At 47.8% G+C, this 12,826-nt stretch overlaps 1 protein-coding gene across 1 annotated transcript in view; it reads left to right on the top strand.

Moving 5' to 3' along the window:
- The first annotated feature begins 471 nt into the window (after nt 1-471).
- The window catches only part of MB21D2 (Mab-21 domain containing 2), a 119,105-nt gene continuing 106,750 nt past the window's right edge, over nt 472-12,826 (top strand). Inside the window, exons 1-2 of the mRNA XM_029069588.2 lie at nt 472-779; nt 5,389-5,573. Coding sequence (XP_028925421.2) covers nt 472-779; nt 5,389-5,573 — 493 coding nt within the window. The remainder of the gene's footprint in view (nt 780-5,388; nt 5,574-12,826) is intronic.

Raw genomic sequence — 12,826 nt, 5'->3', positions numbered from 1 at the left:
AGAGAAAGAAAGAAGGAAGGGAGGGAGGGAGGAAGGAAGGGAGGAAGGGGTGGAGGAAGGGGTGGAAGAAGGAAGGAAGGGGTGGAGGAAGGGGTGGAGGAAGGAAGGAGGGAAGGAGGGAAGGAAGGAAGGAGGGAAGGAAGGAAGGAGGGAAGGAAGGAAGGAAGGAGGGAAGGAAGGAAGGAGGGAAGGAGGGAAGGAGGGAAGGAGGGAAGGAGGAAGGAAGGAAGGAGAGGAAGGAAGGAAGGAAGGAAGGAAGGAAGGAAGGAAGGAAGGAAGGAAGGAAGGAAGGAAGGAAGGAAGGAAGGAAGGAAGGAAGGAAGCGGGAAGGGGGAAGGGGGGAAGGGGGGAAGGGGGGAAGGGGGGAAGGGGGGAAGGGGGAAAGGGCGGAGGGAAAGGAGGAAGGGGGAGGGAAGGGGGGAAGGAAGGAGGGAAGGAAATGAGAAATTGAGTGATTTGTTTAAATTCATTATGCAATTTTGGGGATGGACCACCTCCAGTGGAGGAGTAACACTCTTGTCAGCAGAACCCTACTTGGGTGTGACCAGCGATCGAGTGGCTGAGTCAGATTCGCCTATTTCCGGTTCAGCGTTGGCTGACCTCCAGTTTGGCTTGCTGCACAGATACCGTGGGCTGAGGCTGGGGCTGGCACGGGCTGAAAACGAGATGGACCAGGACTTGTATTTCCAGTCTGAACCCGGCTTCCTGCTAGACGATGCCTTCACAGTCATTCTTCAGCAAAGGAAGGACCAGGAAAACTCCCCACTTGGAGGAGTGTGGTTTGGAGAAGCAGCATAGCTTAGTGGATAGAGTACGGGCCTTGGGAAGCAGAAGGTCATGGGTTCTAATCTTAGCTCTGCCACAGGTCTGCTGTGTGACCTTGGACAAGTCACTTGACTTCTCTGGGCCTCATCTGTAAAATGGGGATCGAGACTGTGAACCCCAAATGGGACAGGGACCATGTCCGACCTGATTTGCTGTACGCACCCCAGCGCTTAGGACAGTGCCTGCCACACGGGACTTAACAAATACCACAATTATAATTGTCATTATTATAGCAAGAATGGATGTGTGGAAATCTTCAACTGCAAATCCAGGCTCTTTTAAAATGACATGTCATTTCACTCTACAAACATGACGTGTATTTCTGGTACCCACTGCCCAGTTGCTGGTTCTGAGGGCAGTTGCAAAGTTGCTCTAATTCATTCAGTCGTATTTATTGAGCGCTTACTATGTCTAGAACACTACTAAGCGCTTGGAATGTACAACTAATTCATTACCTTTAAATAATATCTCTAGCGCAGAGCCCCTGAGCCATAATGCGCTATACCTGATGTAAGGTTAACCCAAGAGTCCTGGCATTAAAAATAAATAAATAGCCTAACAGGACTGCATTAGTGGGGTTCACACTCACAACCTCCACTAATCATCTAAGTCTTACCAGCCTTCACAAAAACAGTGGGATGGACGCTTTAGATAAATCAACGTGAAAAAAACCCCCACCAAATAGCAGGGTGGGGAGGGGAAGCCACACGGGTCCGAGTCAGAAGAAATACTACAAGGATACACTAACGAAAAATCCCCATCCTTTTAAGAGGATCCCAGCATCCACTTAAAAAGTTTAAGGGAGCCAGAATTCGGACTGAGTCGCTCCAGACCCTTAAAAGGGTGGTCCAGGTAGGACAAGGGACGACGAGGTCATTTCTGAGAGCAGGATTTCATTCATTCGGTTGTATTTATTGAGCGCTTACCCTGTGCAGAGCACCGCACTGAACATTTGGGAGAGTACGATCGGGCCACGAAAGAGGTTTATTTATAGATTTAAGGAGGTAACCCCGCCCATCCTCGACGGAGAGGTTTCCACCAAAACGATCCATGCCTTCGGACCGAGGGAGAGGAAGATCGGCCTGCGATCTGTCGGACAAACTCAGAAAGGAAGGAAAAAGGAAAAAAAAGAAAGTAGTGAAGCGGGATCCGTTTCTTTGGGCTCTTCTTAGTAATAATAATAATAATGTTGGTATCTGTTAAGCGCTTACTATGTGCCAAGCACTGTTCTAAGCACTGGGGTAGATCCGAGGTAATCAGGTTATCCCACGTGGGGCTCTCAGTCATAAGCAGCGTGGCAGGAGAAGCAGCGTGGCTCAGTGGAAAGATCATGGGCTTGGGAGTCAGAGGGCATGGGTTCGAATCCCAGCTCTGCCACTTGTCACCTGTGTGACTGTGGGCGAGTCACTTCACTTCTCTGTGCCTCAGTTCGCTCATCTGTAAAATAGGGATTAAGACTGTGAGCCTCATGGGGGACAACCTGATTACCTTGTATCTACCCCAGCGCTTAGAACAGTGCTCTGCACATAGTAAGCGCTTAACAAATACCAACATTATTATTATTATTCATTCATTCAATAGTATTTATTGAGCGCTTACTATGTGCAGAGCACTGTAATAAGTGCTTGGAATGTAGAATTCAGTAACAGATAGAGACCATTCTTGCCCAATACGGGCTCCCCGTCTTCATCCCCATTTTCAAGATGAGGTCACTGAGCCACACTGCTTCCCCTGTGAGCCTGTCATTGGGCAGGGATTGTCTCTACCTGTTGCGGAATTTTACATTCCGAGCACTTAGAACAGCACTCTGCGCCTAGCAAGCTCTCGATAAATAGAGAAGCAGAGTGGCTCAGTGGAAAGAGCCCAGGTTTGGGAGTCAGAGGTCATGGGTTCTAATCCCCCCGCCGCCGCTTGCCGGCTGTGTGGCTTTGGGACAGTCGCTTCACTTCTCTAGGCCTCAGGGACCTCGTCTGTAAAAGGGGGATGAAGACTGTGAGCCCCATGTGGGACAACTTGATGACCTCGTATGTCCCCCCCGGCGCTTAGAAAAGTGCTCGGCACAGAGTAAGGGCTTAACAAATATCACCATTATTATTGGGAAACAGCAGGGCTCAGTGGAAAGAGCCCGGGCTGGGGAGTCAGAGGTCATGAGCTCGAATCCCGACTCTGCCGCTTGCCAGCTGTGCGACGGTGGGCAAGTCACTTCACTTCTCTGTGCCTCAGTTCCCTCATCTGAAAAATGGGGATGAAGATTGTGAGCCTCAAGTGGGACAATCTGATTACCCCGTATCTCCCCCTGCGTTTAGAACAATGCTCTGCACATAATAAGTGCTTAACAAATACCACCATTTACTTAGAGAAGCAGCGTGGCTCAGCGGAAAGAGCCCGGGCTGGGCAGTCAGAGGTCACGGGTTCGAATTCCGGCTCTGCCACCTCGTCAACTGTGTGAGGGTGGGCGAGTCACTTTGCTTCTCTGTGCGACAGTGACTTCATCTGTCAAATGGGGATGAAGCCTGTGAGCCCCACGTGGAACCCCCTGATTCCCCCGTGTCTCCCCCAGCGCTTAGAACAGTGCTCTGCACAGAGTAAGCGCTTAAAAAATACCAACATTATTATTAGTATTATTATTATTATCAAATGGGGATGAAGACTGTGAGCCCCAGTGGAACCCCCTGATTCCCCCGTGCCTCCCCCAGCGCTTAGAACAGTGCTGTGCACAGAGTAAGCGCTTAACAAATACCAACATCATGATTCTTACTTCACTTCTCTGTGCCTCAGTGACCTCATCTGTCAAATGGGGATGAAGCCTGTGAGCCCCACGTGGAACCCCCTGATTCCCCCGTGTTTCCCCCAGCGCTTAGAACAGTGCCCCGCACAGAGTAAGCGCTTACCAAATACCAGCATTATTATTAGTATTATTATTATTGTCAAATGGGGCTGAAGCCTGTGAGCCCCCCGTGGAACCCCCTGATTCCCCCGTGCCTCCCCCAGCGCTTAGAACAGTGCCCTGCACAGAGTAAGCGCTTAACAAATACCAACATTATTATTATTATTATTATTAAACGGGGATGAACTGTGAGCCCCCCGTGGAACCCCCTGATTCCCCCGTGCCTCCCCCAGCGCTTAGAACAGTGCCCTGCACAGAGTAAGCGCTTAACAAATACCAACATTATTATTATTATTATTAAACGGGGATGAACTGTGAGCCCCCCATGGAACCCCCTGATTCCCCCGTGTCTCCCCCAGCGCTTAGAACAGTGCCCTGCACAGAGTAAGCGCTTAACAAATGCCAACATTATTATTATTATTATCAAATGGGGATGAAGCCTGTGAGCCCCCCGTGGCACCCCCTGATTCCCCCGTGTCTCCCCCAGCGCTTAGAACAGTGCCCTGCACAGAGTAAGCGCTTAACAAATACCAACATTATTATCATTATTATTATTATTATTATTAAACGGGGATGAACTGTGAGCCCCCCGTGTCTCCCCCAGCGCTTAGAACAGTGCTCTGCACAGAGTAAGCGCTTAACAAATACCAACATCATGATTCTTACTTCACTCCTCTGTGCCTCAGTGACCTCATCTGTCAAATGGGGCTGAAGCCTGTGAGCCCCCCCGTGGCACCCCCTGATTCCCCCGTGCCTCCCCCAGCGCTTAGAACAGTGCCCTGCACAGAGTAAGCGCTTAACAAATGCCAACATTATTATTATCAAATGGGGATGAAGCCTGTGAGCCCCCCGTGGAACCCCCTGATTCCCCCGTGTCTCCCCCAGCGCTTAGAACAGTGCCCTGCACAGAGTAAGCGCTTAACAAATACCAACATTATTATCATTATTATTATTATTATTATTATTATTATTATTATTATTATTAAACGGGGATGAACTGTGAGCCCCCCGTGGCACCCCCTGATTCCCCCGTGCCTCCCCCAGCGCTTAGAACAGCGCTGGGCCCAGAGGGAGCGCTTGACAGCTAGCAAGGCTTGGCGAGCGAGCGAAGGGTGGGACTTGGCCGGCTGCACTGTCTCTTTAAACGGGAGCCGCCGTGAGGTCTGAGCTCCCAGGAGCCGGGGCAGCTTGTTGATTTGGGAGCCGGCGAATTCCACATTGTTTCCACTTCACTTTCCTCGCCCGGGGGCGGGAATCCGGGAGGAGGGACGGGTCCGGGCCCAGCCGCTCCCGGCCCAGCCGCTCGAACGCGGGTGGAGGAATCAGGACCGGCTCCCGGCCCCCCAGGGGAGCTCGGAGGACTTGGGCGGGTGCCTGGGTGTGTCGGGAGGGGGGGGCGGGGACACACACACATTCAAACACAACCCTGCACACGTTCACACGTTCACACCCGGGCGGGGAGGCCTGCGGGGCCCGCCCGCGTCGTAGCAGCGGCCCGGCCGCGGGGAGAGGGCCGCGCCCGCAGCGGAGAAGGGACCGGCTTGGGGGTGTCGCTCTCATATCCCCGTGCATTTTTGCATGAAGATGGCGGCTCCCCTTGCCAGCAAGGCAGGCTCCGGTGGAGGAGGAGGAGGAGGAGGAGGAGGAGGAGGAGGAGGAGGAGGAAGCAACGGCAACGGCGGCAGCGGCGGCGGCGGCAGCAGCAAGCCCTCCTTCCCCGAGCTGGATTTCCGATCGGGGGCCCGGATAGAAGAATTAAACAAACTCATCCAAGAATTCACCAAGCATGACCAGCGGGAATACGACGACCAGAGAGCCCTGGAGATCCACACGGCCAAAGACTTCATCTTTTCCATGCTGGGTAAGACGAGGGAGAGGTTTTTCCCCCCACGCCCCCAGCTCCCCCTGCCCCGGGACCATCCCCGCCCGGCCCTCCTGCCCAGAAAGGGAAGAGAGCTGGGGCAGAGTTGGCTCACTCTGTCCCTACTTGGCGTGGATCTTGGCCAAAGACTTCATCCTTTCCATGCTGGGTAAGAAGAGGGAGAGATTCCCCCCACACCCCCATTCCCCCCTTCCCCGGGACCATCCCTGCCCGGCCTTCCCCTCTCCCCCCAAAAAGGGAAGAGATCTGGGGCAGAGCTTGGCTCACTTAGTGCCCTACTTGGCTTGGATCTTGGCCAGAGACTTCATGCTTTCCATGCTGGGTAAGAAGAGGGAGAGATTTCCCTCCTACACCCCCATTTCCCCCTTCCCCAGGACCATCCTGCCCGGCCCTCCTTCCCCCTAAAGGGGAGAGATCTGGGGCAGAGCTTGGCTCACTTGGTGCCCTACTTGGGTTGGATCTTGGCCAAAGACTTTATGCTTTCCATGCTGGGTAAGAAGAGGGACACATTTTTCCCCCATTTCCCCCTTCCCCAGGACCATCCCTGCCCGGCCCTCCTTCCCCCCAAAGGGGAGAGATCTGGGGCCGAGCTTGGCTCACTTGGTGCCCTACTTGGCTTGGATCTTGGCCAAAGACTTCATGCTTTCCATGCTGGGTAAGAAGAGGAAAAGATTTTCCCCCCATTTCCCCCTTCCCCAGGATCATCCCTGTCCGTCCTTTTCCCCCCTCCCCCCCCCCCCCAAAAGGGAAGAGATCTGGGGCAGAGCTTGCTCACTTGGTGCCCTACTTGGCTTGGATCTTGGCCAAAGACTTCATCTTTTCCATGCTGGGTAAGAAGAGGGAGAGATTTCCCCCCCACACCCCTATTTCCCCGTTCCCCAGGACCATCCCTGCCCGTCCCCCTCAAAAAAGGGAAGAGATCTGGAGCAGAGCTTGGCTCACTTGGTGCCCTACTTGGCTTGGATCTTGGATCTTAGCTTGGGCCGACACAGGTCTTTTGTTAATTTCCGAGGCTGCGGGTTGTATTTTATTTTTTTTTGGAGGGAGGGCGTTTTTGAGGGTCTTAAGGATCGCTCCTGAAAGAAGGTTAGGGCCGGGTCGGTTGCCACAGCCGGGGTGGGGAGCGGTTTACTGAGTTGTGGGTCTTGCGTGGCGGGGGAGCGTTATGGGGAGCGGCTGGTCCTGCCTTTTTCCTCCCGGACCGCACGTTTTAGGAGGGAGTGGAGGACCGGCAGAGCGACCAGTTGCTTCGGCAAGGACGGTGTGATGTTGGTGCAAACGTCCCCCTCCGCCCGGCGAGCCAAACTGGTGTGCCTGTGTGTGCGTGCGTGTCCCCAGCGACCAAAATTCGTGTGCATGTGTGTTCCCAGCGAGCAAAACTTGTGTGCATGTGCGTGCAGGTCCGTGCCTGTAGGTGTGTGTGTCCCCAGCGAGCAAAACTTGCGGGCGTGTGTGTGCGTGCGTGTGCCCAGCGACCAAAACTTGTGTGCATGTGTGTGCTTGTGGACCCCCAGGCGAACAAAACTCGTGCACATATGTGCGTGCTTGTGTGTGTATGTGTGTCTAACGAGCAAACCTTGTGTGCCTCTGTGTGTGTGTATGTGTGTGTAGGGTGGGGGAAGAAAATCATCCCTAATAATGATGATGGTATTTGCTAAGCGCTTACTAGGTGCCAAGCACCGTTCTAAGCACTGGGATAGATACAACGTAATCAGGTTGGGGCTCCCAGTTTACATCCCCATTTTCCAGATGAGGTCCCTGAGACCCAGAAAAGGGAAGTGACTTGCCCAAGCTCACACAGCAGACAGGTGGCGGATAGGATTAGAACCCACGACCTCGGACTCCCAAGCCCGGGCTCTGTCCACTAAACCACGCAGCTTCTCTTGCAAGTGCGTTTCCAGTCCGGAGTGACTAACCTTTTTTTTTTTGGAAGGACTCTGGAACGTTTCCGGAATTCCAGCCTTCCAGCGAGCTGAAACTTCTTCACTTGGGGTTTCTGGAAAAAAAAAAAGACTAATATTTAAGCTATGTCCACAGCGCGGTAACCTCGGGAGAAGGGGTCGCCGCCTGTGAATTATTTACGTCGCAGTGTTTGGGTGCAGAGGCTCTGCCGCTACTGGCGGCTCCCAGGGAATTCGTTAGGGGATGAATGATGGATTTCCTGGTGCTTTGATCTTCCAACGTGAACACCTTCATTATTTTCCTAAAGCCCCAGGAGTCAGTTCCCCAAAGTGGAATGCAATAAAGGCAGTAGCCTAGTTGGGTCTTGGGGGGGACGGTGGAGTTTTGATGTTTGAATCATTTACGGATCTATAATTATGGTATTTGATAAGCGCTTAACTATGTGCCAGGCACTCTTCGAAGCGCTGGGGTGGTTACAAGCAGATCGGGTTGGACACAGTCCCAATCCCACACGGGACTCACAGTTTCGGTGTGTAAACTGGCTGAACTAGAGCGGGAGACTCAACAGATAGCCATCCCAGCGCTTAGAACAGTGCCCGGCACATAAGTGCTTAACATACCACTATTTTTATATCACTGATATAGTATAAGATAGAGAATGGACATATGTAGGTGAGCCTTGTGAGCCCCTCTCTAGACTGTAAGCTCCTTGTGGGCAGGGATTTTCACCATTGTTGTACTGTTCTTTCCCAAGTGCTTAGTACGGTGCTGGGCACACGGCACTTAATAAATACAATCGAATGAATGCACATTGTGGACGTGGTGTATGTCGGTCATAGCACTGCCTTAATTGTATGAACTAGATAGATATGTAATAATTATGGTATTTGTTAAGCACTTAATATGTGCCAGTCACTGTTCTGAGCGCTGGGGTAGATATAAGGTAAGCAGGTTGTCCCACGTGGGGCTCACAGTCCTAATCCCCATTTTACAGATGAGGGAATTGAGGCACAGAGAAGCTAAGTGATTTGCCCAAAGTCACACAGCTGACAAGTGGTGGAGCGGGGATTAGAACCCACAAGCTCTGACTCCCAAGCCCATGCTCTTTCCACTAAGCCACGTTGCTTCTCACTATATATAAATATATATATATAATGAAGGTGTGTATATATATATATACCTTCATTAATTTTCACAAATTGACCTTACAGTATTTATTCATTAAACTGCGATGACTTTCTACAGTAGCAAAGTGTTTTCATAGCTCTCAATTTTTCCAAATATTTATCTTATCCTGTTTTGTCTGTTGTTCCTGAATTCAAATAGAATGCAAGCTTAGCTTGAAGACACCATTACATCCCTGAAAAGTTGGGTGAGTCAAACTGTAGTCTACAGCTTGCTTATTTCAAACATTTTTTCCCGAAGAGAAGCTGTCTTAAATTATGGCTGAAAAGCTGGCAGTTGAGTTTTACATATTTTAAAACATTTTGACAACTCAAGGATCCTCGTTTAAAAATAAGGTAGCAGGAGTAGGCAAACTCCTTAAAGAAATTTGTTTCTACACCTCCAGTTTAGAAAACATGAAGATCAAATGGCAGGTCTGCATGGGTAGAAGGTTTGAATGACAGTGGTTAAAGCTTATGATTTTTGCATAAGCAAACAGTGATATTTAAACTCCATTTGGGCAGAGGAGTTATGACCCTGAGCATCCTTTTTGTATATTTAGCTGTATCCTGACAGTTGCTTTACTTCAGAAGAAAGTAGTCTGTCATCTTATCTTTGGAAAGTCTTAACTCCCTATTGCTTTCCAGTACCCAACTATAAAATGGAAATAGCTACATTGTGGAAATATGAGTATTTGAGAAACCTGTTACATACCTGGAGCATTAATGAAAATGTATTACGTAGTAAAATAATACTGTAAGCCCTATGTGGGACGGGAACTGTGTCCAACCCATTTACCCCTTGTATCTACCCTAGCGCTTTGTACAGTGCCTGACACACAGTGCTTAACAAATACCACAATTAGTATTATTACTATTAATTAATACCACAATCATTATTACTTCGTGATAGACTTTAAAAAAATCTTCAAAGCATGAATAATGCACTACAATGGAAAGGGGTTTAACTTGGTTTTAACTTGGGGAAGAGCATATTTTTGAATGTATCATCTTACTTTTATGTGATAGCCTTGCAAATGTCCATCAGTGGTATTTATTGAGCACTGATTGTGTGCAGAGCACTGAACTAAGCACTTGGGCGAATGCAACCGAGTTGGTATACATGATTCATCCCCACAGTGAACTTAACTCTACAGACAGGTAGCAGTTTTTTTTTTTCCCCCATCCACTGTTGAATCTAATTTTCAAAGAGAAAAATTCTTATTCATCCATGGTATTCCGGATTAGGGGAGAAAATAACCAATACCAAATAAGGTTATTTCTTTAGTGTTTTGCCTCTTAGGGCTATGGGATGCAGGTTTGGAAATTAGCATGTCTTTGATGCTTAATTTATTTTTGTTTTTCCTTATCAGTGGTTAAAGAGGTCAGAGTTAGGTTCTCCGAAGAAAAGTAATGCAGCATCCAGGACCCCTTGACCCTTTTTTTTTCCCCAGATAATTCTCTATTTATTTTGAAAGAATATTTATGAGTCTTCTGACATTTGTTTCAAATGCAGCAACTGATCCCTACTAAGATTTCTAATGTTACCCTACTGATGTTGAATTGTGATTGTGGTCCACTGTTCTGTTTCAGAATGACTTGCACCTGAGGATTGTCAGCCGTTTCTAAGTATGGTACTTTCTTACGCTAGAGGAGCTGAAGTGACCTATAAGAAAGAGCCCTGTCCCGGGAATCAGAGGACCAGGGTTCCAATTCCAGTTTTGCCACTTGCCTGCTGTGTGACCATGGGCAAGTCACTTAACTTCTCTGTGCCTCAGTTTTCTCATCTGTATAAAGTGGGGATTCAGAGCCTGTTGTTCCTCCTACTTAGACCGTGAACTTTTGTGGAACCAGGGGCTGCATCCTACCCGATTAACTTGTGTCTCCTCCAACCCTTAATAAGATGTTTGGCATACAGTAGTCACTTAAATTATCAATATTATTGAAATAACAATGGCAGTGAAATTTGGCAAAGCCATAACTGGGATGAAACTTGATCTCCCTCCATGTTTTCAAAATGCCAGAGTGGCTTTTCTGATGTTGGAATTGCTTGCATAGACTCAAGCCAGTCTTCTTGATATCCTTTTTCATTTCAGTGCATTTTTACTGGTTTTAGGGCAACTGAAATCAAAGTAGTAGAGTGATGCCTGAAGAGTGATAACAGTTTAAGGGCATGAGCTGAAGCCATCTGAATCTATCCAGTCAATGTCCAACAAATTCTTGAAGTGTCCTCATTTTAAATCTCTGGCAGTTATTCTAACTTGCCATGTTCTGTGTCCTGAAAAGGAGATGTACCACTGAAGCAGAAATCACAGAGCAGAAAGATGGTGCTTAGGTCTAGGTGTGTCTCACATAAGTCACACCACCTGTCATTATGCTGATCTTTCTTGGTTGCCAGAATAATTTAGGTTCCTTTGGAGATGGGTAAGATTAACAGTCCCTTTTGTCTAACAGCACATCCAGTTCTTTCACTCAGTCGTATTTATTGAGCACTTATTCTATGCAGAGCACTGTACTAAGTACTTGGGAAAGTACAATACAGCACTTGTATGGGGGGTGGGGGGCGCTCAGTTCTGATATGAACCCTGGGATCTGAAGTGAGATTATAAAAGGAGATGGTTGGGAGGGTGAAGAGGAAGGGAATAGGTAGGATGCTTTAAAATTGTTGAGGCTCTGAACAGCTGTTTCATAATAGAAGACAGATTGGGGGTTTTTTTCTTTAAAAAATTTCCAGTTCCTAGAGAAGGTGTTTGTTGTGTGTGGCAGTTGAGCACCTACTGGTTGATTTTTTTCTTTTCCCTCCATTAAGAGACCTAGGTATTAGTGGAACACCTATAAAAAAAAAGTGTGCATTTGATTTCTCTCCATCCTTATCTTTTAAGAGAATTAAAATACTTCATAGTTACTATCTGAGAGCCAAGGTAGTGTGAGCTGTTATGCAGAGAATATTATACACTGTTGATCAGAACTCAAGGAAATTTTCAGAGCTCATTAATGTTTTAGTAATATTTAGAATTTTCAGTGTCCTTTTCAAATTTTGTTACCTTAACTTCTTATGATAAAGCATTTGATTGTCTAATTCCTGAGAACCAGGATCTTCAATCAAATGTATGTATTGAGTGCTTATTCTGTGGAGAGCACTGTACTAAGGGAGAGTAAAGTCCAACAGAATTAGCAAACATGTTCCCTGCCCATAATGAGTTTACAGTCTAGACAGGGAGACAGGCATAACCATGTAGAGACCATATGTTGGGAACATAACCATATGTTCTCAAGTGGCTAGTACTGTGCTCAATGCACAGAAGGCATTCAATAAATTTTAGTAATGATGGACAGGGGACAGAGTGTTCCCAAGTTAATCTTGAATTGAAGTATTCAAAGCTTGTGAAAGGAGGGGTCAAGATAAGGCTGCTTTCAAAGCCACATAATATTTGTTTCCCGCAGCATGGCCTAGTGGAATGAGCATGGACCTGGGAGAGGCCCTGGGTTCTAATCCTGGATCTCCACCTATAGCTGTGTGACCCTGGGCAAGTCACTTAACTTCTCTGTGCTTCAGTTCCCTCATCTGCAAAATGGGAATTCAATACCTGTCCTCTCTCCTACTTACTGTTAGCCCCATGTGGGACCCGATTATCTTGTATATATCCCAGCACTTAGTAGAGTGCTTGGCATTTAGTAAGTGCTTAATAAATAACACAGTTGTTATTTCCATGCAAGTTCAAGAATAGAGTATAGACTCCGGATATCTGGACGCAGTTTATATTCCATCCTTTGCCATGATCCAATTTCTGATTATTTATACGTAGAGAGAGACAGAGAGAGAGAGAGAAAAAAAGAGAGTGTATTTTCATTTGAAAATAGAATTGCTTGAAATGTTTCTGTGTGAATATAACTACAAAGACTGGTGAGCTGAGGTTTCTTCTACAATAGCTATGCAAATGATTTGTTTGTAATTACTAATGATAGTACCGGTTATGGCATTTGTTGCTTTTTGTATTGACTTCTTACTATCCCATGGTCAAACTAGGCTTTAATGGTAAACACGGTTTGGAGTCTTCTATTTTAATTCCTCTCACCTATCAAAACAAAAATATATATTAAATTGAACCTGAACTAAATCTACTGAACAAGACAGGGTTTTTATGCTCAAAATAACCATTCTGCCTC

Source organism: Ornithorhynchus anatinus, chromosome 7, assembly GCF_004115215.2.
Source record: "Ornithorhynchus anatinus isolate Pmale09 chromosome 7, mOrnAna1.pri.v4, whole genome shotgun sequence".
Lineage (NCBI taxonomy): Eukaryota > Metazoa > Chordata > Mammalia > Monotremata > Ornithorhynchidae > Ornithorhynchus > Ornithorhynchus anatinus.
This window is presented reverse-complemented; position numbering and strand designations above follow the sequence as displayed.